The 25,011-nt window shown below is 57.9% G+C and overlaps 1 protein-coding gene across 1 annotated transcript in view; it reads right to left on the bottom strand.

The window, feature by feature from the left end:
• ADCY3 (adenylate cyclase 3) overlaps positions 1-25,011 on the bottom strand; it is a 74,763-nt gene that overhangs the window by 31,870 nt on the left and 17,882 nt on the right. The window contains exons 3-7 of the mRNA XM_014546616.1: positions 20,288-20,437; positions 2,012-2,142; positions 1,420-1,531; positions 1,191-1,318; positions 675-833 (exon numbers count right to left, since the gene is read on the bottom strand). Coding sequence (XP_014402102.1) covers positions 675-833; positions 1,191-1,318; positions 1,420-1,531; positions 2,012-2,142; positions 20,288-20,437 — 680 coding nt within the window. The remainder of the gene's footprint in view (positions 1-674; positions 834-1,190; positions 1,319-1,419; positions 1,532-2,011; positions 2,143-20,287; positions 20,438-25,011) is intronic.

Raw genomic sequence — 25,011 nt, 5'->3', positions numbered from 1 at the left:
CCCTGTCCCGGCCCAGGCTGCCGCCCGGGCCAGCCTCTCAGGGTGCATGGGGCAGAGGGCCACCCGGGGCAGAGACAGGGAGGTCCTGTGTGGGCGGTCCTGTGTGGCACCTGCCCCTCTCGGAGCCTCAGTGTAAGTCCATGAGACAGGAATAACATTGTGTCCTCACAGGCTGCTGAGAGTACATGAGAAGGGCACTCAGAAGTCTGCACCTGCTCTCGGGGGCAATGGACCCTTCTCTGGGAGTCACCCCGAGGGAGAGGCTGGTGACTGCCTGAGGGACTCCCTGGCCCAGGCGGTCAGGATTCAGCAGCCTCAGCCTGTCTGCCCTGAGCGCAGGCAGGTCCTGGCCCGGCCGCTTCTGTAACCGGCAAGCCGCTCCTCCGAGCCTGCTGCTGGCCATCACGGTAACGCCCTCCGCGGAGGCTGGCACTCTCCCTGCAGCAGTGTGATGGCATCAGCCCGGGCAGCCCCGCCAGTGGGCACAGGGGACGAGGGGACACACGGCTGCAGAGGTCCAGGCACGAGAGGCCACAGCCAACCTCAGACCAAGGAGACGGGCACCCGAGAAGGAACACGGCTCCTGGTGGGAGGAGGCCCTTGTCCGAGCCACAGACCTGAGGGATGGCTGTCCCCTCCGACCTCACGCCTGCCCGCTGGGAAGGAACACTCACCCGGGGATGCCGCCGGCCTCCATCTTGTTGGCCACAGTGACATCGGTAGACCACACGTCATACTGCCAGCGCTTCTGGCCCAGGACGCCCCCCAGCACAGTGCCCGTGTGCACCCCCACACGCATGTCCACCCCGGTCTTCGTCTTCTCCCGCACATACCTGCCAGGGACACAGAAAGGAGGGTCAGGGGAAGCCGCAGCCAGGTGCCGGCCCCCTCACCCCCTCGCCCTACAGGAGGGATCCCACATGCGTTTTCCTCCTCTGGGCCAAGTGGCCAACTGGGTGCCCCCCAGCTTTCTGTCTGCCTTTGAGCTGAGCAGGCAGAAGGACTGCCCCCAGCCTGGTCCTGAGGGACCTCCAGTTGTATAACATGGCTACGTCCCACGTAACATCGCTACATCCCGCACTACATGCCTGAGCAGACTCCTCCGGGGCCTGGGGGCTTCTGGGCCACCACGACAGACCTGCTCCTCCCACGGGCCCAGGCGCCCCCTCCCTGCAGCGGCACCCACTTACGAGATGGCCTCCACCATGGCGAGCCCCATGAGGATGGAGCAGACGGCGTGGTCCTCCCGGTAGTCAGGCAGGCCGCAGATGCAGTAGTAACAGTCGCCCAGGATCTTAATCCGCAGCTGGTGGTATTTCTGAAAGGGCAGGGTGCGGGCTGTGGCGGGAGGAGTGACAAAGCAGAGGAGGGAAGGAGGGAGGGACCCACGGAGCCGGCTCAGACCGCGAGGGGACTCACGGCCGCCAGCTTGTCGAAGCGGGCAAAGAGCTCGTTGAGCAGCTTCACGAGCTCCTGGGCGCTGCAGGTGGAAGACAGCTGGGTGAAGCCCACGATGTCCGCGAAGAGGATGCTGCAGGGAGGAGGCACCGCGGTGAGGCCCCCGCCGCACCCCTGCCGCCACGCCAGCTCCTGCTCCCAACCCAGGGCAGCCAGGATCCCGGGGAAGCAGGTCCTTGCTCAAGCCCCAAAGCCGTGAGAACCTGGGGCTTTGAGGGTGAATTTGGGGCTCTGGCACTTAGCTTATCCTGTGGGCTTCCCTCTAGGGGCCCCAGGAGGAAGGCAGGAGCCCAGCGCTGGCCCTGAATGCTGGGTGGCCTCACAGATGCCACTTCCTGGCTCTGGGTGATGCTGGTACAGCAACGGGGCTGGACCACAGAGCCCAAAGCACGTTTCAGCCCCGATGCCCGTCAGCAAGGCTGCTCACACTGGGGCTCACACTGTGGGGAAGGCTCTGCTTCTAGTCCCAGGGGTGACCTTAACCCTCGGCGCTCAGCTGACCCCACAGGGCCCACCCCGTCCTGCTCTCGGAGCCCGTGCGGGGCCGGCGCACCTGACGTTCTCATGGCGGTACATGTACATGGTGTTGAACTGCTGCTGGTCCTTCTGGCTCTCGTCCTTCTTCATGTCCTTTAGCATCTCGTCAGCCACATGCTTGGGCAGGATGGACAGCATCAGGTTCTCCTGTGGGCACAGGGAGGGCAGTGAGTGGGGACCTCGGGGTCTCACTGGTGCCCGTCCAGGAGCAGCTCAACTACTTCCGGGAAGAAACACCCGATTCTGGCAACGTCAGCCAGGAGCCATGCGCCCGCCCCCCAACACACCGCAGAGCACAGCCCAGGACGGGCAGCACCTGCACTGGCAGGAGTGCTGATGGGAGCCGGGAGCCCAGGAGGAAATCCAAGCCTGGCTCCGGGCCTCCGAGGCGTCCCCCCTGCCACAGGGAGCGTGACAGGTCCTGGGGGCCGTTCTCCCCGGCTCCTGCCCCGAGGCAGGGCCTAAGCAGGAGGCGCTCCTCCCCTCCCCTGGGTGGGCAGCCAAGAGGCCCCCAAGGATCTGGTATTGAACCCCAGCCCCTACCAGCCAGAGGGCTGGGCCTCAGCCCCCCGACAGAAGACAGATCTGCTGGAGGGCAGCCCCTCCCATTCCCCTAGGACGGTCTGCAGACCAGAGCCCCCACCTGCTCGCCACCACAGCACAGGTCCCCACCTCCCATCTGGTTCATGAGCAAAATCAATCCTCTCTCTCAGAGTGACTCACATGGCGAGGTATAAGTGGGAGATGCCTGCTCACACTCTCCTCACTTCATTCCACTAAACCCTGGAGATTTCTGCGAAGGAACTGTGTTTGCTCCTGTGACTTCCCATGACCCTCTCTCTGAGAGAGACTCACATGGCGATAACGAGGCACGTCCGCCTGCCCAGCCTGAGCACTCACAGTGGCCATGACTATCACTCTGCATTTCCACAGCAACGCCCACCGTTAGGAACCTCTGGGAGGGCATCACGGAGCTCAGGAATGAGAAGCCCAAGGAACCCAGGGCAGGTGGGGGCGCAGGGACCGCCCCCTGACACGGGGACTGAGGACTCTCCTGGAACAGGAGGATTTTTTTTTAACCCTCACCTGAGAGTGAGGGCATTTTCCCTTGATTTTTTAGAGAGAGTAGAAGGGGAGAGAGAGAAAAAAAAGAGAGAAACATCGAAGTGCCACCTCACCTGAGAGTGAGGGCATTTTCCCTTGATTTTTTTAGAGAAAGTGGAAGTGGGGAGAGAGAGAGGAAAAAGAGAGAAACATCGAAGTGCCGGAGACACATGGATTGGTTGCCTCCCACATGCACCCCGACCAGGGTGGGGATCAGTTCTGTAACCCAGGTATGCGCCCTTGACCGGGAATCGAACCGGAGACCCTCCGGTGCACAGGCCAACACTAACCACTGAGCAGCGCTGGCCAGGGCCAGGAGGATTTTCAAACCAGAGACGGGGGCGCTGCCAGCTCTCATGGGCTGCCGAGGGACAGAGGTCTCACTGACTGTAGAGCAGGCGGGGTGCTCTGAGCATCGCCTCGCCCGAGTCCATCTAACGCTGGAGACCCTACACAGCTGTGAGGCTCATCCTGCGCTCAGGACAGTCCTGCCGGCTGCTTCCTGCCCCACGCCCCCTAGCGGCTGACGGCGGCTGCGCAGCCACGGCGGGGAGAGAACCAGTCTCCAGCAGGACACTTAAATTCCCTGAGCCCTGTACCAAGTGCTGGCAGGCAGGGACGCCTGATAAAATACTGAAGAATGTCATATGGCAACGGGTCCTTCCTCTCATGAAGCGCTCCTAGAATCCAGAGCTGGGGAGAGCCTCCAAGGGTGGATATGAATGTGCGATTCTCAGACACTCACCTGGCTGACAGCCACATTAACAGTGTCCTGCCTTGGGTATAACTAAAGACATGAGACTGTTCACAGCTTCACCCTCACATGAACAAAGATGAAAAGTGAGTGGAGAGCCGGCCTGGGCCCAGGAGGGGGCCGAGGTGAGTAAGGAGGGGCTCCCACTGCCTCCTCGCGCCCTCCCTCTGCTCCCCGCCTCGGCATCCATGTCACTCCTGTGGCTTCCACTGCTTCCTCCCTGCAGGGACCCTCCCTGCAACCCAGCCGCTCAGAGCACCACACGCGTTCCCAGCGGCGGACAGGACAGTCACCTCCCGCAGGCACCAGCTGGCCCTCTGAACGGAGGCCTCCAGCCACCTGCTCAGCGGGACTCGGCATCGCTGTGATGCCCACCTGCACCTCACAGCTCATTCCGCCACCAGGCCGCGCCCAGTCCTCTGCCACCCCTCCGCCAGCCCCTCCTTCCCGTCCCCCAGTGCAGGGGTGGGTGGGGACTCACCGAGCTGTTGAGGCCATTCTGGGAGGCGGTTTTCTTCACCTCTGGCTTGGACGCGATGATGAGGTAGGTCTCAATGCCCTTCTCCTCTAGGTAATCGCAGCGGCTGCCCCCCTCGCCGGGCTCCACGTCGAACTCTCCTTTCAGGCAGTCCAGGGTGCTCTGGGAGATGTGCACGCGCCTGCAGCGCAGCCAGAGAGGCCCTGAGCACGGGCCCTCACCCGCGCCCTGTCCCGGTCCAGGCTGCCGCCCGGGCCAGTCTCTCGGGGTGCATGGGGCAGAGGGCCACCCGGGGCAGAGACTGGGAGGTCCTGTGTGGGCGGTGTGGCCCCTGCCCCTCTCGGAGCCTCAGTGTAAGTCCATGAGACAGGAATAACTGTGTCCTCACAGGCTGCTGAGAGTACATGAGAAGGGCACTCAGAAGTCTGCACCTGCTCTCGGGGGCAATGGACCCTTCTCTGGGAGTCACCCCGAGGGAGAGGCTGGTGACTGCCTGAGGGACTCCCTGGCCCAGGCGGTCAGGATTCAGCAGCCTCAGCCTGTCTGCCCTGAGCGCAGGCAGGTCCTGGCCCGGCCGCTTCTGTAACCGGCAAGCCGCTCCTCCGAGCCTGCTGCTGGCCATCACGGTAACGCCCTCCGCGGAGGCTGGCACTCTCCCTGCAGCAGTGTGATGGCATCAGCCCGGGCAGCCCCGCCAGTGGGCACAGGGGACGAGGGGACACACGGCTGCAGAGGTCCAGGCACGAGAGGCCACAGCCAACCTCAGACCAAGGAGACGGGCACCCGAGAAGGAACACGGCTCCTGGTGGGAGGAGGCCCTTGTCCGAGCCACAGACCTGAGGGATGGCTGTCCCCTCCGACCTCACGCCTGCCCGCTGGGAAGGAACACTCACCCGGGGATGCCACCGGCCTCCATCTTGTTGGCCACAGTGACATCGGTAGACCACACGTCATACTGCCAGCGCTTCTGGCCCAGGACGCCCCCCAGCACAGTGCCCGTGTGCACCCCCACACGCATGTCCACCCCGGTCTTCGTCTTCTCCCGCACATACCTGCCAGGGACACAGAAAGGAGGGTCAGGGGAAGCCGCAGCCAGGTGCCGGCCCCCTCACCCCCTCGCCCTACAGGAGGGATCCCACATGCGTTTTCCTCCTCTGGGCCAAGTGGCCAACTGGGTGCCCCCCAGCTTTCTGTCTGCCTTTGAGCTGAGCAGGCAGAAGGACTGCCCCCAGCCTGGTCCTGAGGGACCTCCAGTTGTATAACATGGCTACGTCCCACGTAACATCGCTACATCCCACATATCATCGCTATATCCCGCATGTCACTGCTACGTCCCACGTAACATCGCTACATCCCACATATCATCGCTATATCCCGCATGTCACTGCTACGTCCCACGTAACATCGCTACATCCCACATATCATCGCTATATCCCGCATGTCACTGCTACGTCCCACGTAACATCGCTACATCCCACATATCATCGCTATATCCCGCATGTCACTGCTACGTCCCACGTAACATCGCTACATCCCACATATCATCGCTATATCCCGCATGTCACTGCTACGTCCCACGTAACATCGCTACATCCCACATATCATCGCTATATCCCGCATGTCACTGCTACGTCCCACGTAACATCGCTACATCCCACATATCATCGCTATATCCCGCATGTCACTGCTACGTCCCACGTAACATCGCTACATCCCACATATCATCGCTATATCCCGCATGTCACTGCTACGTCCCACGTAACATCGCTACATCCCACATATCATCGCTATATCCCGCATGTCACTGCTACGTCCCACGTAACATCGCTACATCCCGCACTACATGCCTGAGCAGACTCCTCCGGGGCCTGGGGGCTTCTGGGCCACCACGACAGACCTGCTCCTCCCACGGGCCCAGGCGCCCCCTCCCTGCAGCGGCACCCACTTACGAGATGGCCTCCACCATGGCGAGCCCCATGAGGATGGAGCAGACGGCGTGGTCCTCCCGGTAGTCAGGCAGGCCGCAGATGCAGTAGGGTGCAAAGGCCCTGGAACAGGCGTGAACTGGGGGAGCTGAGGCCAGGGCTGCCAGGCAGAGTGAGTGAGGGGGCTGGGCGGTGAGGGCCTGACCCCAGCTGACCACTGCTCCTCTGAGTGAGACAGGAGACCCACGGAGGGTTCTGAGCAGGGGAGTGACACGATTTCACCTAACAGGGTAGGGGCAAGGACAGAGGAGGGTGACTGGTTGGGATACGATTGCAGGCATCCTACATGAGATGACAGTGGCACAGACAGGGATGGTAGCTGTGGGCGGTTGGAGCTCTACCTTTCAAGAAATGCCAACAGAACTTGCTCTGGGTGGTAAAGAGAGGGGTCAAGGCCCTGCCTTCTTGGCTCTGTGGATAGTGTCGCTCTGCCGGATGAAGGGTCCCCCAGTGACTGGTTCGATTCCAGTCAGGGACACATGCCCAGTTTGCGGGCTTGATCCCCAGTGGGGGGCGTGCAGGAGATGGCCAATCAATGATTCTCTCTTGTCATTGATGTTTCTATCTCTCCCTTTCCCTTCCTCTCTGAAATCAATAAAAATATATTTTTAAAAAAGGGGGTGGTCAAGAAGATCCTCAAAGCTTCTGGTGTGAGCAAGTTGAAAAAATGGAGCGGCCACTGGCAGGTGAGGAAGACTGAGAAGAGCGGCCATGACAGGTGGAAAGGCTGATGAAGAGGGCTTGAGTGTGGAGAGCAGGAGCGAGCGCGCGCCGTCGCCTGGGAACTCCGAGCTGCCTGCTCTGCACACGCCTGGAGATGCACCAGTGGCTGTGGCTGCGTGCGGGGCCGCTGACTGGGGCTGGGATCTAAGGTTGGGAGTTCTCAGAGGTGGCATTTCAGACAGTGAGATTGACAGGGTTGGTATAAGTGGGAGATGCCTGCTCACACTCTCCTCACTTCATTCCACTAAACCCTGGAGATTTCTGCGAAGGAACTGTGTTTGCTCCTGTGACTTCCCATGACCCTCTCTCTGAGAGAGACTCACATGGCGATAACGAGGCACGTCCGCCTGCCCAGCCTGAGCACTCACAGTGGCCATGACTATCACTCTGCATTTCCACAGCAACGCCCACCGTTAGGAACCTCTGGGAGGGCATCACGGAGCTCAGGAATGAGAAGCCCAAGGAACCCAGGGCAGGTGGGGGCGCAGGGACCGCCCCCTGACACGGGGACTGAGGACTCTCCTGGAACAGGAGGATTTTTTTTTAACCCTCACCTGAGAGTGAGGGCATTTTCCCTTGATTTTTTAGAGAGAGTAGAAGGGGAGAGAGAGAAAAAAAAGAGAGAAACATCGAAGTGCCAGAGACACATGGATTGGTTGCCTCCCACATGCACCCCGACCAGGGTGGGGATCAGTTCTGTAACCCCGGTACGCGCCCTTGACCGGGAATCGAACCGGAGACCCTCCGGTGCACAGGCCAACACTAACCACTGAGCAGCGCTGGCCAGGGCCAGGAGGATTTTCAAACCAGAGACGGGGGCGCTGCCAGCTCTCATGGGCTGCCGAGGGACAGAGCTGCTGGGGTCCCCAGAGAGAAGGGGCAGCGGGGGGGCAGCAGTGAGCACCCAGGCTGGGGTAGGAAGCTGGGGATCCCAATCAAGTCCTGTAAGGTGCTCCATGCCCGACCACAGTCCCAATTTCCCGGAAAACCGCCGCCTCCCAGCACGGCGCAGGCTCAAGGCTGTCAGCCACGGTGGGACGAGGCAGCAGCAGGAGACTCAGTGCAGCCCAGGACACGGCCCGGGATCCCCGTGTGACGAGGCCCTGAGCCGCTCTCGGTGGGGGAGGGTGGGAACCGTCACTGGGTTGTATGATTTCCGTAACTTTTTTCAAGAGCATGAGCACGCTGAAAGCATAAATGATCTGAACAACAAGGAAGCAGCTGTGGTTGTACATGAAGGCTGCCAGCCGACTCGTGTGGCTTATGAGACCTTAGTCCCCCTCAACACGGTCAGCAGGCAGAGGCCACCCGAGTCGCGGTGATGAAACTGGTTTGGACAAGCACGTGACAGAGCAAGGAGCAGAAGGCAGCCGCCAGGGACTCCACGGGAGAGGACGCTCAGGGCACAGGGCAGAGGGGGGCGTGGCTGTGGGCAGTGAAGGAGAGGCGCCCCCCGCCAGTCACAACCAGGACTTTTGTGACAGCCAGATCCAGCCCCCACCTCCGCGGATCTGCTCGTCCTCCGCGCGGTGCCCAGCACGTGGGCACTCTCTACCCGCCACACTCCTCCAGAGGCCCCAGGCCTCCTGACTGGTCCCATTTCCCTGCTCTCATGTCCCCTTCAGTATAGACGAGCCCCTCCTACCACTCCCCGCCCCGCACCCTTCAACAACCTCACGCACCACCCCAGCCCTGCCCAGGCCTGCTCCTCTCCCTCTGCCCACGTCCTTGGTGTCTCTATTGGCGCTGACATCGTCTGCCCTTAGATTCAGAGATTCTAAGCCAGTGGTTCTCAACCTTCCTAATGCCATGACCCTTTAATACAGTTCCCCATGTTGTGGTGACCCCCAATTTCATTGTTACAAATTGAACATAATTAAAGCATAGTGATTAATCACAAAAACAATATGTAATTATATATGTGTTTTCCGATGGTCTTAGGCGACCCCTGTGAAAGGGTCGTTCGACCCCCAAAGAGGTCGCGACCCACAGGTTGAGAACCGCTGTCGTAGAGGATCCCTGACATCCATGCTCGGGCCCAGGGGAAAGGCCCCAGCACCTCATACGAGTTCCTGGAGGAGGAAGGAGGCTGGGATCCAGGCGCCCTTGTCTGGTGGGCCCCACAGGAGAAGCAGGGGTGGTGGGGCGAGGGGACCCCAGGGTAGCCGAGCCTCGAGGGGGCCAGGGCTGAGGGATGTGTCTGGCCCTCCCCAGCACTGAGGCAGAGCCTGCTCTTCCTAAAATAGCACTCGCTCTATGCTTTGGGAGTCACAAGAATGTTCCCAGCCTCTGACCCATTGATGACTCTTCCGGGAATTTATCCAGCAAAAATAACCCAAAAGGCCCTAACAGGTTTGGCTTAGTGGATAGAGCATCGGCCTGCAGACTGAAGGGTCCCAGGTTCGATTCCGGTCAAGGGCATGTACCTGGGTTGCGGGCACATCCCCAGTGGGGAGTGTACAGGAGGCAGCTGATCGATGTTTCTCTCTCATCGATGTTTCTAACTCTCTATCCCTCTCCCTTCCTCTGTAAAAAATCAATAAAATATATTTTACAAAAAATAACCCAAAAGAAGTAAAAAGACACACGTGCAGAGGAAGCTCGCTGCAGTGTCACTACAGGCGTGGGAAACACTGCCGGCGGCCCAAGTGCCAGCAAATGGGGGGAAGATCATGCCACCTAAACTGGTCTCGGTAAAAACTGTTGCCACAAGAAAATGAGAGAAAAGCAGGGCGGACACAGACTGTGTTCTGGGAAGGTGATGAGGGATCCACATACGTCTAAGTAAAGGCAGGGGACGGGGGCGAGAGCAGAGAGCAACTGGGGGATGGGGTTAAGAGAAAACGTAAAATGTTTTCCAAAATGCTATATATGGTGTTATGCTGCTGCTTTTTAAAGAAACTTTTTAAACTGGAAATAAACACAGAACTTCCTGTTGCCTCCAGTGGTGACCCTGACCCCGGCTGGTCCACAGCAACCAGTTTTCTTAGAAAGGGGAGATCCTGGCAAGGGCAAAAGCAAGCATCGCCATCTGAGTCCCGAAAATCAACCGGAGAGAACGGAGTGGGAGAGGCACGGCGTCTCCGGACTGGGAGTAAAACAGTCTAATGGCCCTTTAAGATGCGATTCGACTTTAAATACATTCCCAGCCTGAAGTGGCACCGGCACAAGCCCCTTGGTCTTTAACAGACGCCAAGGGTCTGGGATGAGGCGGTGGAGACCTGCCGCGAGCCCACCCCACAAGGAAACTCACGCCCTCGGCCTTCGCCAGGGACTGGCCGTGAGGGGAGGAGCGGGGGGTGTCTGCGTGGCTGGGACTCAGCCCAGAGAAGCCTCAGAAAGGCTTCAAGTCTGAGGGCAGCTGCTGCCTGGAGAAGGGGGAGCCTTGCTCTGGAGGCCCCGAGAGAAGGCTGCTGGGAAACGTCTCTAAAAGTCCGAACAGCTCCCGTGAAGAGTGTGCTGCCTGAGACGCGGGAGGGAGTCCCCACCGGGCGGAAGGCTGGCCCGGGTCCCGCCAAACAGCCCACAAGGCTTTGATGGTCACCCTAAAATCACAGGAGCTAAGTCAAGGCCCGACCTTCTCTGGGAAAAGCACCAAACGAGTCTCAAAAAGGAAGAACAAGCGCCAGGAGCCTCCAGGAGGCTCATGGGCACAGAAAACACTGCCCCGTCCTAGGAGAAGCGCCCCAGCCGCCCGGTGGGGAGCAGACAGCTGGGCAGGGACTGGCTGGGGCGGAAGCATGGTGTCCTCACCCCAGGGAGAAGTCGCGGCGGCCCAGGGCTGGATGCTCGGCCTCCTGGCCCCCGGGGCTGGGATCTCCTCTTCCGGGAACAGGGATCTGCTGAGCTGCCGGGTGGTCTGAGGCCTGGGGGGCAGTGGGGCAGCATGGCCTCGCCGGCTGCGGGAGGGAAGCGATCAAGCCCCCTGCAGCCGTGACTCGTGCCAGGGTTCACCTTGTCCCTGGCGCAGGACTGGGACGGGACGGAGGAAGGCGGCCGGCACTGCTCCCAGGAGCCCAAGCTGCGCCAGCTGACACTCTGGTGAGCACTGAGGAGTTCATCACAGCCAGGGGGCCGGCAGGGATTTAGAGAAATGAGCTTTGCTGAGTAGACGCTGCGTGTCTACAACATCCTTGTAAAAGGGCAGAGGGAAGGAGAGGCACCAGCAGTGCCCAGGTGGCTGTGTGTGCAGATGGTGTGGTGTCTGTGTGGTACCTGCTTGTCTGAGGGGGAGGGGGTGTCCTTGTGTATGTACAGGTGTGTCCTACATACGTGCTGTGTGTACCCACACACACACAAATACATGTCATGACAACCCATCACGGGCTGTGAGCACACAGCTGTCCACAGATATGTCCATTCTGGTCCTGATCTATCCGGGTCCTTGGAGCTTCCAAGCCACTTGGAAGCCATACAGTCACTGGACCCCACCAGGTGCCCCTCCTGGCCTGCCCACCTGAGCAGAGGCGGCAGGAGGAAGATGTGAAGAGGAGGAGGAAGATGTGAAAAGCAGGAGGACCCGGTCCGCTAGTCCTGGGAGGCCAGAGCCCCAGCGCCACCTCGCGTGCCATCTGGAAACCCCAGTGCTACCGTCTGTCCACAAGGCAGGGGTCGCCCTGTAGACTAGGGGACCACACCACCTTGGTCACTCAAGTGCAGTCACTGGTCATCTGTGCAGGTCCTTGATCTGGGAAGGTCAAAGGTAAACAGTACTCCCAGGAGCTCCGATGTGCGGGCGGGGAGGTCACCGCAGAGTGACTGGCCACACGGGGCAGGAGCGCTCTGCTGTCTTCAGCCACGGCCGTGGGAGTTCAGAGAGGGAGAGGCTGCGTCACTCACACCAGCCGTCTTTCCACCAGACCTTCCCGAGCGAGAACAGGCTCCAGGCCAGGGCTCCGGAGTCTCCAGGGCGGGTGGGCTCCAAGGGGAAGCAGAGCCACACTCCATCGCAGTGGTGGGGCCAGACCAGCCAGTCCCCACCAGGAACCACACAGACGCAGGGTCAGCCCAGAGCTCTCCCCTGCGGGAGAGGGGACACGGAGTACGCGAGCCTCGGTCACTCGCCTGGACTCCTGTGCCATCTCCAGAGACGGGCGGGGCCGCTGTGTGGGCCACGGTGACCGCAGTCTCAGGAGACAGCCCTCTGGACCCACAGAAGGCCCCGTGTGCGGTACCTGGAGCCCTCACAGCCTGCTTGGCACAAAGCAGGTGCTCCCTGGAGGCTGGTGAGTTAATGAGCTGTCAAGCAGGAGACGGGGCCCGAGGGACAAGCCATCACCCTCTGGAACAGCACAATCAGGACTTTCCACCCCCACGGAAACGGGCCAGAGCCTGTGTCCCACGGTGGCACCCGCCACACACAGCTACTGAGCACGCGCATGCGGCTGGTGCAGCGGAGGCTCTGATCTTTAATTCTTTAATTTTAATTAACTTAAACAGCCGCCTATGGCTAGTGGCTGCCATATTGGACAGTGCGGACACTTAGCAATTAAGTACAGCTCGCCTGCCAACACGGAGGGGCAGAGAGCGGCTGCCTGGAGGCCACGGTGCTGAGGGCGCACCTGCGATCAGCGGGAGGCGAAGGGATGCTATGGCGTCTGCAGGGGAAGCGCACACCTGCTTCCGTCCTGGACCCCCGGACGCAGCTCAGTCCACCCTGGGAACGAAGGCCCAGGCAAGGGACAGACCCAATCTCCACCCCTAAGGCTTTAAGGTGGTTGCGCTTCCCTCCCTTTGCCTCCGTCCAATGGCGCTTCTTCCGCATGCCGCTCCCACCTTCCTTTACTCTCTACCCACGCCCCACACGGCCACCACCCAGCCCAGCCCCGCCCTGAGCCAGCTTCCCGTGGGTCCCGACTCCAGTCCTTCCCACACGAGGAACAGAGAAGAGTCCTCACTGAGGGCTTTGTCACCACAGCCTCACTCCCCATCACCTGCCACCTCCCCCCCCAGCCTCACTCCTCACCAGCCCCACCTCGGCCGTCCCCTCTGCTCTCCCACCGCACATCCCAGTTCCCTCTCTTCCTGAAAAGCCGCCCGAGAACCCGCATCCGCCACGTTCTTCTTAAATCCAACTCCAAACGCCTCTCAGAGTCTCAGTGGCTCGGCCACTGCCCCTCGCTCCTTCCTCCGCCCCTGGTGCCCGCGTCCACCCGGCACAGCAAGCGTCCCTCTGCGGGCCCACCCCCCGCCCGCACTCTCTGAAATGTGGTTTGTCCTGCTAGAGCAGCGGTTCTCAACCTGTGGGTCGCAACCCCTTTGGGGGTCAAATGACCCTTTCACAGGGGTCGCCTAAGACCATCGGAAAACACATATATAATTACATATTGTTTTTGTGATTAATCACTGTGCTTTAATTATGTTCAATTTGTAACAATGAAAATACATCCTGCACATCAGATATTTACATTACGATTCATAACAATAGCAAAATGACAGTTATGAAGTAGCAACGAAAATAATTTTATGGTTGGGGGTCACCACAACATGAGGAACTGTATTAAAGGGTCGCGGCATTAGGAAGGTTGAGAACCGCTGTGCTAGAGCCTGGAGGGTCAGGATGAAGAACTTGCAGTGACACCCACGGGGTGGGCGCTGGGAGCACAGCAGCACTGATTCCTACTCCAACCAGGAGACACCTCGGGCTTTTCTCAAGCCAAGAGGCATCGAGGCTACACCGAAAACGGAAATATTAGCTGTTTGTGACTGGCACTGTGAAGACACAACTAACTGCCCAGGCTGGGTGGGGAGGGGGCCGGTCCTCTGTGGCTCCTGCCTAGTGGGCGGCCGCTTTGCCCTCTCCGCCGGGTACTCACAACAGGACAGTGCGGCGGCCACGGGCCACCACGCACCGAGTCAGAGCAAGAGGCAGAGCTGCTGTGGAGGCAGGAGCTCCTCCCGCCCCAGCTCCTCTTCCCGCCTCACTGGCTCCCAGGACAGCCCCAGCCTCACTGTCGCCAGGACAACCGGGCACTTTGAAGACTGACCCTAGAAGCCCAACCCCAGGCCAGAAGGGAGCTGGCTCCATTCTCTCTCCCCATGACTCCCCTCTCCCCTACCAACCTCCCATGAGAACAAGGTTCAAGGTCAAGATTGCTCTACGCCTTCACCTCGCAGCCAAAGGTCTCGAAGGGAACAGTGGGGCAGGCTGGGGCAGAGGTCGGAGAGGAGGGACCTTCAGGAAGATGAGAAACTGAAGCTGAGCCCACGCGGTGCCAGCTGTCCAGAGTCCCAAGCTCGGGCTCCCAGGAGAGACGTCTGACTCTCACGGTGAACGGCTGGTTCTTCCCTGAGACTCGGGCACAAAGAAGAAATGCCACCCCGGTCAGAGGTGACCCCGGGCGTTGGGTTCAAGGCAGAGTGAGGAGGCTGCTCTGTCACGGATCCCCCAGGAGCTGCACGGACAACAACCCAGTGTCACCTCCACCAGGTCCTCCAGGCGCCGGATGAAGGTGGCCTGGCCCGCTGGTCCTCACTGAGGTGGGGGACGGTGAACGACTTGCTGACCTAGAACCCTGCACGGTCAGCCCTGGGCTCTCCCCACGTGCCCAGCCACAGCTTCCTCCCCATGGAGGGCGGGGACGGAAGTCGCCCCCTCTTCCCAACAGAATCTAAAGGGAGTGCAGGCCTCACGAGCCTCCTGTTGTCCCTCCGTCCTCTCCCACGTCCTCCTTCAACCACGTCCCTCTCGCTGGGAAGCAGCTCTGCATGGGACTCAGGAAGGCTCACATTCTGCAGTGTGTACCTGCTGACAGGTGTGCCCTGGCTGCATTTCCTGGATGCCTGCTGTTGCCAGGTGGCAGCCGAGGCGCTTAGCAACCATCAAGGTCCCCAACTCAACCCTGGAGTATGATCCCATGGAATAAAGGAAAACAACTCCAGTTCCTTCCTCTGGGCCTCCTGCTCCACCCGGCCACCCCCCGAGGAGCCGAGGGGAGCTGGGGAGAGAGGCCTGAGGTCCACCCGGGGTCACAGGTAAATGCCATCAGACTGCCCAGAGGTAGACACCTGCTCAGCTGATGCAAAGAGAGGCCCTGCAGGCCAGGGCCACGCTCGCAGAGCTTTAAGCCCCTCCCTGCAGAGGAGGAGACTGGAGCCGGGGAGGTTTAAGCAGCCCAGGCCCCACCCCACTTCTTTCCATTACCCACATGCTCCCTCACCCATTTGCCCGTCAACAAGATGGACATGCCCGCCTGGGACCAAGCAGAGGGTGAAGCCTGTGACTGAGGCCCAGGGCTGCTTCCCCCCTTCCCGGGGGACAGTGCTGGGCGGCCCAGCCACCCGGGAGTTGCCTGCTATTAGCAGCAGGTTGGTCACCTTCATAGAGGACAGTACAACCTCCCAGGTGACAACACACAGAGAATGGAATCAGAGGAAGCAGGAGGGGAGCCCTGACACCAGCTAACCCGCAGCTTCACTGTCCGGCTGAGGGGGACAAGGCCCGGGAGGAGAATGTCCTGCTGGTGGCCACACAGCCGCCCTGGCAGGCCGTCCCCTCCGAACACACTGGGCTTCCTCCCAGAGCAGTTTAGGAAACAAGATAAATACCCGCCAACCCCATCATCGGTGAGACTTGGACCCTGAGAACTAACCTCTGAAAGGAAGCTTCTTCTGCAAAGAGTGTACTGGGAATTTTTTAAAATTGGGAATCTTTTTAACAAGGTAATGAACACTGTGAGTGCACGGTGGCTGGTGTGGGACCCGCCTCAACAGTTCCTTCCACAGGAGCCACGTCCAAACCACGTGTCCCCTGTCCTCCTAGGACGTGCTGCAGCCCTTCCCAACGTGTTCTCATATCTGTTGTCTCACCCTTATTCCCACCAGGAGAAACGTGCAATGGGACCGTGTGGCCTCTACCACCAGCCTACACTCAGCCCCGAGGACACACCGGCTGACATTCCTGGGACATAAAACCCCCCCAGAACTGGGGAGGAAGCAACCTGCATCCCGACGGTCGCCATGGAGAAAGGCACACCAGCCCCAACCAGCTCCCACTACCTCTCAGCCCCGCCCTTCAGCCGGTGACCCCAGGGGCCAGTGTGGCCACAGCTAATGGCACTCAAGGGCTTCCTGGCTTCTGGACTCAGAGTTCTTACTTTATGTGACTCTCAAACAACGCATGACAATGGTATGATTTTTCACCCCAATTTTCAGAAGACTAAAGATCAGACTGTCACATAGCGGCAAGGAGAGAAATAAATAAATACTTAATATTTTCCAAGAAATAGGTGACCAAATGGAGAACTTAACCAAAGAACTGGAATGTATGTGTTAAAATGAAGTGGACGTTCTAGAACAACAACAACAACAAAGACAATAACCGAAATTAAAGATTCATCCATTGGAAGTCAGGTCAGTAAAAACATTCTATCTGATGCACAGAAAGAAAGAAAAAGAAAGATAAGATTCAGGGGGAAAAATTATGGAATGTGATAAAAATGTCTAATAAGAATATCTAGAGTCCTAGAAGGGAAAGAAAGAATCAGACAGACGCAACAAAAAGCTACTTGCTTTGTATGCATATATGCATAATCCATGGGCACAGACAATGGGGTGCTGAAGGCCTGGGGCTGGAGGGGGTCAATGGGGGAAAAAGAGGGACATATGTAATACTTTCAGTAATACTTTTTTTTTTTTTAAAGCTACTTGCTGAAAATTTTCAAAACTGATCAAAGTCATCAAGCCATCAATTCAAGAAGCTCTTCGAATACCTAGCAGAGTAACTACAAAACAAACTCCTAGGTCCATTATTGTAAAACTGCTAAAAACCAAAGGCAAAACTGTGAAAGCAACCAGAGGGAAAAAATATGCAATTACTTTAAAAGGGGCAACTGTATGTCTGATGGCTGGCATTTCCACAAAAATGATGGAAGCCAGAGGCTAATGGAATGACACCTTCAAAGGACTGAAAGCAAAAATCTGGCAACCTAGAGATCTCCATCTGACGAAATGAACAAGCCCCTGGAAAAAAACAAACAAACAAACACAAACTTTCCAAAGGTTAAACAAAGAGAAATATAAAAACCTTTATCTGTGAAGGAAATTGAATCTTCTCACAAAGAAAACTCTAGACCCACCGCGTGTCACTAGTGAATGCTGCTAACCATTTAACAATGGCCCACTTCTTCCTCAAACTCGTCCAGGGATTAGAAAGAGGGAACACCTCTCAAATTATTTCCTAAGCCTCACATTACCATGACACCCCAACTTGTCAAAGTCACTGAAAGAAAACTAAAATGGCAAGTAAACCTCTCTTGTGTACATAGTCACAGAACTCCTAAGGAAAATATGAGCAAATTGAAGCTGCCAGGGTGGGAGGAGAATTCCAGGGGGGTCCCTCAGCCCTGCCTGTGCCCTCTCACAGTCCGGGAGCCCTCAGGGGATGTCTGACTGCCGGCTTAGGCCCACTCCCGTGGCTGCCCTCGGCCCTTGCAGCCCTGGCTTCGTCCAGAAGGACATCAGGAAGGTCATTCAGCTGTCCGGTCTAACTAGCATATTATGCTTTTATTATTATAGATTGAAGCTGCCAGGGTGGGAGGAGCATTCCAACCCTCCCAATGGTAAGAGTGCCTTTTCTCATTTCCAAAGGGACTTAACACATTATCCATTTTATCCCAATGTTTTATTACCATCTATACCTTACACATAGGGAAACTGAGGCCCGAAGAGGTGAAAGAACTAGCTCAAGGTCACACACAAGCTGGACCTGGGCTAGAGAAATTCATTCCACTTGATGGACATTTACACACACCTGCTGTGTCCCAGCAAGGCCTGAGCGTGTAGGTTTGTGCCCCTCCCCTGCATCTCCCTTCTGCCTCCCGGGGCCTCTCATTCCTGGGGCCAGTACCCCCCTGGCTGCTCTATGGCGTTCGGGGGTCCCCAGCACACAGGGTGGCCCTCTGTGCCAGGCCCCAGGTTCCATGCTCGGACCCTGCCCGGAGCAAGCACAAAGCACGAGGCATTAGGAAGTGGGACTCATGGCCCATGCACTGCAGCCTGACCATCACCAACTCCAAGCTCACTGGTTACAAAGCGCTTCTGCCTGTTTCCCATTGGACTCAGGGAACCCTGCACTATGAAGACTAATACTTCCACTTCGGAGTATCAATACCCCCACCTTTGCCGATGAGAAAAGTGAGGCTCTAAGGCAGTGGTTCTCAACCTTCCTAATGCCGTGCCCCTTTAATACAGTTCTTCATGTTGTGGTGACCCCCAACCATAAAATTATTTTCGTTGCTACTTCATAACTGTCATTTTGCTACTGTTATGAATCGTAATGTAAATATCTGATATGCAGGATGTATTTTCATTGTTACAAATTGAACATAATTAAAGCATAGTGATCAATCACAAAAACAATATGTAATTATATATGTGTTTTCCGATGGTCTTAGGCGACCCCTGTGAAAGGGTCGTTCGACCCCCAAAGGGGTCGCGACCCACAGGTTGAGAACCGCTGCTCTAAGGGGTGGAGAACTGGTCTAAGACCCAGGGGCCTTCCTCTCCACACCAGGAGGCCCCACCCAGCGCTGTTCAATGGGATGGAAGATGTCCCGGGCTTTACATTAAGAGACAGACAAGACTGACGCAGATCGGTATGCTGAAAACCACCCAGAGATCGTAGGAAACAACTCCTGGCTCAGCAAAGTGGTGACAGGCTTTGTGTTTTTTTATATCAAGAACCTGAGGAATGCGTCCACAGTAGGAGAGGCCAGATGCCAACGAGACAAGACAGCATAAAAACCAGAAACTAAGGCCTTTCAAGCAGCACTATGAAGAGGATTTCTTTAAATATGTTTAAGCCGCAGCAGCTCCTTGGGAACCACAGGACCGAGGCCAAGGAGAAGGGGACACACACGGTGAGCTAAGCCTGGCCCTGTGTCCCAGTGGAGGCTGGGAGCGTCCCCTTCTAAAACCTGCCTTCTGCAGAAACGAGCCGAAGGCCCAGCTCCGAAGCTTCTAGATCTCATTGCTAAACAGATCGAGAAAACACACCCCCAGGACAGAAGAAGCCAGGGCCATCAGCTAAATGAATCCACGTGGGCCTCCGATAGCACTGTCCAGAGAATGTGAGGCCCACCGATGGGCCCCCACCACCCAGGTTCCTGAGGGACCCTGAAACCACAGCCCTGGCCACCTGAGGGGCAGAGTCCACGAAAACTGCATTTTGTGAACCCAGAGCACACAGCACGCCATGAACGCAGAGGCGCGGTTCCCAGAGCAGAGAACCATATATTTTCCACTTGAGTTTGTGCGTGAGGGAGAAATAACCTCTGGATGACAGGAAACGGGCGGGTGTAATTTCTGGGGACCTTCAAAAGCATTTGAGAAGAATCCAGACCAAAAACGATGCGGAAGCCTGACTCACACGAGAATGGGAGGTGCTGCGGTGACTCGGGCTGCAGGGAAGCCGGTAAACAGCGGGCCAGCAGGCACTTCCCGCAGAGAAAAATGTAAACGGTGGGGTCCCGGGGGGTCGGGCTGGTTTTACTTTGTTAAAAACGACTGAGAGGGAGGGGACAGTGGGGAGACTGCCCTGAGCACGAAGAAAACAGCGCCCTGGGCGGATGGACTTCACCCCGAGGGCCCGAGGCCAGGGCATGGGTCCCGCTGCAGGGAGAGCAATTCTGTGCGCACAGTAGGTGGGCCGTGCGAACCTGCCCTTGACCTTGAGAGAGTGGCAGAGGACTAACAAGCCCACGGAGCACTAGCATTCAGTGTACGGCACTCGTTCACCTGGGAAAGGAACACGGGGAGCCACTGGCGGCTGCTGGGGTGATATGTTTCTTTAAAAAGGTGCGAACCTGCCCTTGACCTTGAGAGAGTGGCAGAGGGAGGACTAACAAGCCCACGGAGCACAAGCATTCAGTGTACAGCTCTCGTTCACCTGGGAAAGAAACACGGGGAGCCACTGGCGGCTGCTGGGGTGATGTATTTCTTAAAAAAGTTTTAAATATAAGGACACACACACACAAATAAGCTGAAAAGGGGAAAGAGGGAGGTTTAGGCCAAGCACAGAGGATTCGGGAGTGAGTTTCCAGTAAGAGAAGCTCCCTGAAGTCGGGAGGAGCCCTTCCAGGCGAGGGACCCCTGAGGTGGCGGCAGGCGGCGAGCACCTGACCTGGTGGGGGAACTCCAAGGCCCCCGGGGCTGCGCACTGGTCTCCCCCCAACTCCCAAAGGCCCCTCCCCCCAGCTCGGTCCGGACCAGCTCCCAGCCCACTGCCCTCAGGCCACCCAAGAGCCTTACCTGCTGCTGGCTCTGCTCCTCCAGGTTCATCTTCACCTCCAGCGACTGGCGGGCCTCCAGGAAGGCCTTGCGGTGCTTGCGGTCAGCCATGTAGTAGGACATGATGCCCACGACGATGGCGCACAGGTAGAGGAAGACGTTGGCCAGGATCTGCGCCCCGAGGAGGAGAGAAGAGGACAGTGGTGAAGGCGCGTCTTCAGGAGAGGGGGTGGTGGTGGGGAGCGGTGACTGAGACCAAACCCCAAGTTGCCAGTGTCCAGGGAGGGCCCAGCAGAGCCTGTGACCCCGAGGGATGTTCAGGTCCCTGCAGCAGACGCTGCCCAGTTGCCGTGGCTGAGGCCCACCCAAGGGTGTGGCTCCAGGCCTAGCAGGCTGGTTGGGGGGTTGCTGTTCTCCCCTCCTGCTAAGCTGGCCAATCCATCCACCTGTGAGGCCTGAGCAGTCCCTCTGCTACCCATTCATTCGTTCACGCGTTTGTTCAACCACCACACACTGAGCACATGTGTATTATGTGCAGGTAGGTGCTGATGAGCTGGGAGCAGAGGGCAGGAAGCCCAGATCCACCAGCGGCAGGTGTATAACCCGACCTGCAGAAGTCCTGGGCCGATTCCGGAGTCACAATGTGACCGTTGCTACCCTGCACCTGTGCCACAGGTTTACAGGTTTCTGGGGTTCACATGCATCCTCGGTCACCCCTGCCAGCAGGTGAGGGGCGGCCCGTACCCGTACCCAGGTCCCACGAGGAACCGAAGCTACAGGAAGAGGAAGAGGAAGAGGGGGTGATGGGACCTGGTGTTTGTGCTGCGAGCTCAGTGCATTGGCACAAAGAGCTTCTTTGGGCTGCGAGAGCCTGTTCCTCTGTCCGCGGCACCTGCAGGCTCCCTGGGTGTGTGCTCCCCAGGCCACTCCAACGGGCCGCTGGACTGCAGACCTGATCACCTGCTGCCGAGGTGACCCTGGCACAACCGCCTGCACTGCCACACTAAGTGGGCACCGAGCTCTGAGCGGGGTCTCCTGCCCGCCACCGCGGGTGCTGGCTGACCACCCCCATCGGGTGTCCACCTAACAAAACCAAACCAGACTGTGCAGACTGTCAGAGGGCAAGCAAACACCACCAAAGCGTCTAAGCCAGACAGCGTGACAGACTCGGGTGTGTTCATGCCTGGGGACCATCAAGGCAGGACAGCATTCCTTGCACTGAAATGTGGGTATTTAAAAACAACCCACTTCTGCGCCCCACGGTGGGTAACACGGTGTAGAAAATGAATGCACGAGGAGCCGTGGACTGTGGCCCTGCCCCTCGCTAGCCGGGAACCTGCATGTCAAATCACCCGTCTGCGCAACCGTTTCATCACAGGTGAGCTGAGGGGCGGACTGTCTGGTCCTCATCTGACCTCACCTCTGAGGGCAAAGGCTGGGACAGGGGTGGGGGTGGGGGTTGTGACTTGGTGCAGAGAGGCCCGGGGAAGAAGGCTGGATGGAAGGGAGGCAGGTCAGTTTCCAGGTTGGCCACAGAGCCACGCTACCTCCTGTCCCCTGAGGCCTCCTCCCCTCCCCAGCTGCACTCTCGGCTGCAGGGATGTGGAGGCAAAACGCTACTGGACAGTGATATAGGTCCCTCGGGTCCCATCCATGCCAGAGAACTCCCTCCCAGCCTCCGAGTAAGCTCATCTATTTCTAGACCTTTCTCCCGGGAGCCCCAAGCCTTGGGTTTCTTAGAACACCCCCAAATATCTAAACTTGCCTCCAGTGAAGGACGGACCCCCAGGGCACTGTTGCTCTGGTCCTCCTGCCCCCTCCCCCACACAACCACAGCGACCGGCCCGAAGGAGCTGAGCCATTCCCTCCTTCCCTCCTCCCCTCCCCCTGTGCGGGGTGGAGAGCGGTGGGAGGCTGACCAGGGCCCTACAGGCCATTTCCAAGTCCAGGGCCCAGATCTGAAAAGGTGATGCAGCCAAGCGGAGGAGCCCTCCAGCCAGGAAAGCAGGGTCGGCTAGGGGGAGGAAGGTTCCAGAGAGAGCAGGGGAGCCAGGAGGAGGGTTTTTTTTTTTAAATATATATATTTTTATTGATTTCAGAGAGGAAGGGAGAGGGAGAAAGAGATAGAAACATCAACGATGAGAGAGAATCATCAATCGGCTGCCTCCTACACGCCCTGTGTGGGGATTGGGCCTGCCACCTGGGCATGTGCCCTGACGGGAATTGAACCACAACCTACTGGTTCATAGGTTGATGCTCCACCCCTGAGCCACACCAGCCAGGCAGGAGATGTTCTTCAATCTCGGGGGGATTGCTCCGCACATACACGGCTGAGAAGCTCCGGTTGCTACCCTAGTGGCCTGCTTTAGACTGGGCAGTCTGACTTCCCCTCCAAAATTTTTTAAACACAAGATTTTTTAAATGAATAAAATAAACAAGTCTCCCAAGTGGGTAAACATTCAGACTGAAGCTTCATCTAACACACAACAGAAAAAGTATTTATGACCCCGGGGCTCAGAAACGCAACCGTGAGAAAATGCCTTCCCGGTGTCCTTCCTCCTGGAATCCGATGAATCACCACATCCTGCACGTTTCCGAACAGCCCTCGGGGACGCGGGCTCCAAAATGGAAGTCGCCCTCGGAGGCCGGCCGGTGGCCCCAGGGCCTAGGCTGACCTCTCCCTGTGGGCTCGTCCCGGCCTGCAGGTTCCAGAACACTCCAGAACTGGGGAGAAGGGACGGAGGCAGAGAAAGCCGCCCCGGCTTTCAGTGTCCGTGTTGGCCGCCCGCAGGGACCTCGGGACGCTCAGCTGCTGGGGGACGGCCACGCTGACGTCTCTGTTCATTAAAACAAGCTGAGATGTTTTGGAAAAAAATCTCCAAGGTGCAGGCAGCAGCAGGGGAGATGGCACCTCAGCCGGCAACCAGCCTCCCGGCCCGGGAAGCCCAGCCCGAGCCTCCGTGGCCCCCCAGCCACGATCGCGCAGGAACAGGCCGGGCTGTGTAGTCACACAGACCTCACACACCACCAGCAGGTGGGCGGCCTGGAGCAAGTCCCTTACCCTCTGTGAGGCATGGCTTCCTCATCCCCCAATAACCCTGAAGGCTATTCAAGGAAGCAAGTCCGTTGCTTTCACCAGATTCTTAAAAGGGTTGGTTAGACTAATAACCAAGGCTCCCCCATCTCCTGTGGCTTCGGAAACGGGGAACACTGGGCCACGGCACTGTGTGTCTTCTCTTTGATGTGACCCCGTGCGTCAGTCACCCTGTCTTTTTCTCCAGGCCAGATAATTCCAGTTCTACCTAAAGGACTCTATTTTAAAAGGTTTAATCGTGTTCGTAAGACCCAACCCTCCTGAGTCTTCGGTGAGAGGCGGGCTCCATGCGGAGTGCGGAGAGTGCAAGCGGACCTCAAGGAGCTCCGATCTCCGGGGGATGAAGACGCTGCCAGAAGCAGAGGGAGCCCAGCAGGATTCTGAGGGGCAGGGGCCTGAGGGCAAAGGCCCCTACCAGGGAGCAAACTTGGGCTGGACACACACAACTGTGGGTTTTCACACACACACGTTTTAATATAGGGATTCTGGACGGTAAAGGGAATTGAAACCAACTTTCAAACCAATGGCCAGTGTCAAATGAAGGAAAGGCAAGAAACAGTAAGTTATATGCTTATAGGAGTGACCAGATGGCAGCAGGGCTCCATGCCGCCTGCTCAGGTCTGCTCGCCTCGAAGCAGTCAGTGCTCGTTGCATTGAGCGCTCAGATCCTGCCTTTCAGGAATTGTCTTTGAAATGAACTTGACAGCGAATGGACCAGCCCCCAGGAAGAGGAACATTTGCACCAGGAGACAGGAGAGCTTCAGAATTCCAGAAATATTACCATCACACACCCGTGGCAGGTGACAAGGTGAAGAAAGATCACTGATCACACAAAAACTCCAAAGCCCTCACGCATGTACCCGCTGATCAGAGCAAACAGCGCCCCCGGCCGGCCCACCCTCAGTTCCAAGTGACTCGGATCTTGAGAGTAAAACTTGGTGCAGACTGTGGGCTGCAGGCCAGCCAGCCAGCGGCCCTCTCCCCCGAACCTGGAGGACTCTTCCTTTCTCCTTGGGGGCTCGATCCCCTTTCTTCCCTCCCTTGTTGCTTCCCAGGGATGACTCAGCAGCCCTCCTCTCTGCAGCCTCTCAGACCAGCCCGGGGACACCCGGGGCTTCTTTTCAGCCCCGAGTCCTTAGCTGCTGGTTCCCTATTCTGTGTTTCTGAGCCAGGTGCTCGGGACGTCCAAGGGGAACGGGTGAAGAATGGAGATTTCTGGGCCCCGCCTGCCTGTGGAGACCCGGGAATCTGCATTTGCCCATCACTGTTCTAGGCGCTGTAATAAATATTAAGACAAAGCCCAGATCCTCCAACCGGCCTGGCTCTTTAACCCAAACCGTGGGCGCTGCTTTAGGTCATCTCTGAGCCCATGGCCTATTGTTTTCCTGTCCATATCTTGTTTCTTCTCTTTTGTTGTTTCTTCTCTTCCCCGTTCTCATAATCTCCTCATCTTCAGGTCACGCCTCCTTATTGTTCTTGTCTGGCCAGCCTCTCTTCCACACACTCAAAGCCACATCCACTGTTCTCCACCCATTACGGCTGTTTCACGTGTCCTGCATTTAATCCAGTTCCCTGATTTTTAATTTAGATTTTAAGTCATTTCCCAAGTTTCCTTGTCACTCCCCCAACCCTTCTCTTACTGCCTCCCGCC

Source organism: Myotis brandtii, unplaced genomic scaffold, assembly GCF_000412655.1.
Source record: "Myotis brandtii unplaced genomic scaffold, ASM41265v1 scaffold454, whole genome shotgun sequence".
NCBI lineage: Eukaryota > Metazoa > Chordata > Mammalia > Chiroptera > Vespertilionidae > Myotis > Myotis brandtii.
The sequence above is the reverse complement of the archived record's forward strand: the minus strand, read 5'-3'. Positions and strand labels throughout refer to the sequence as shown.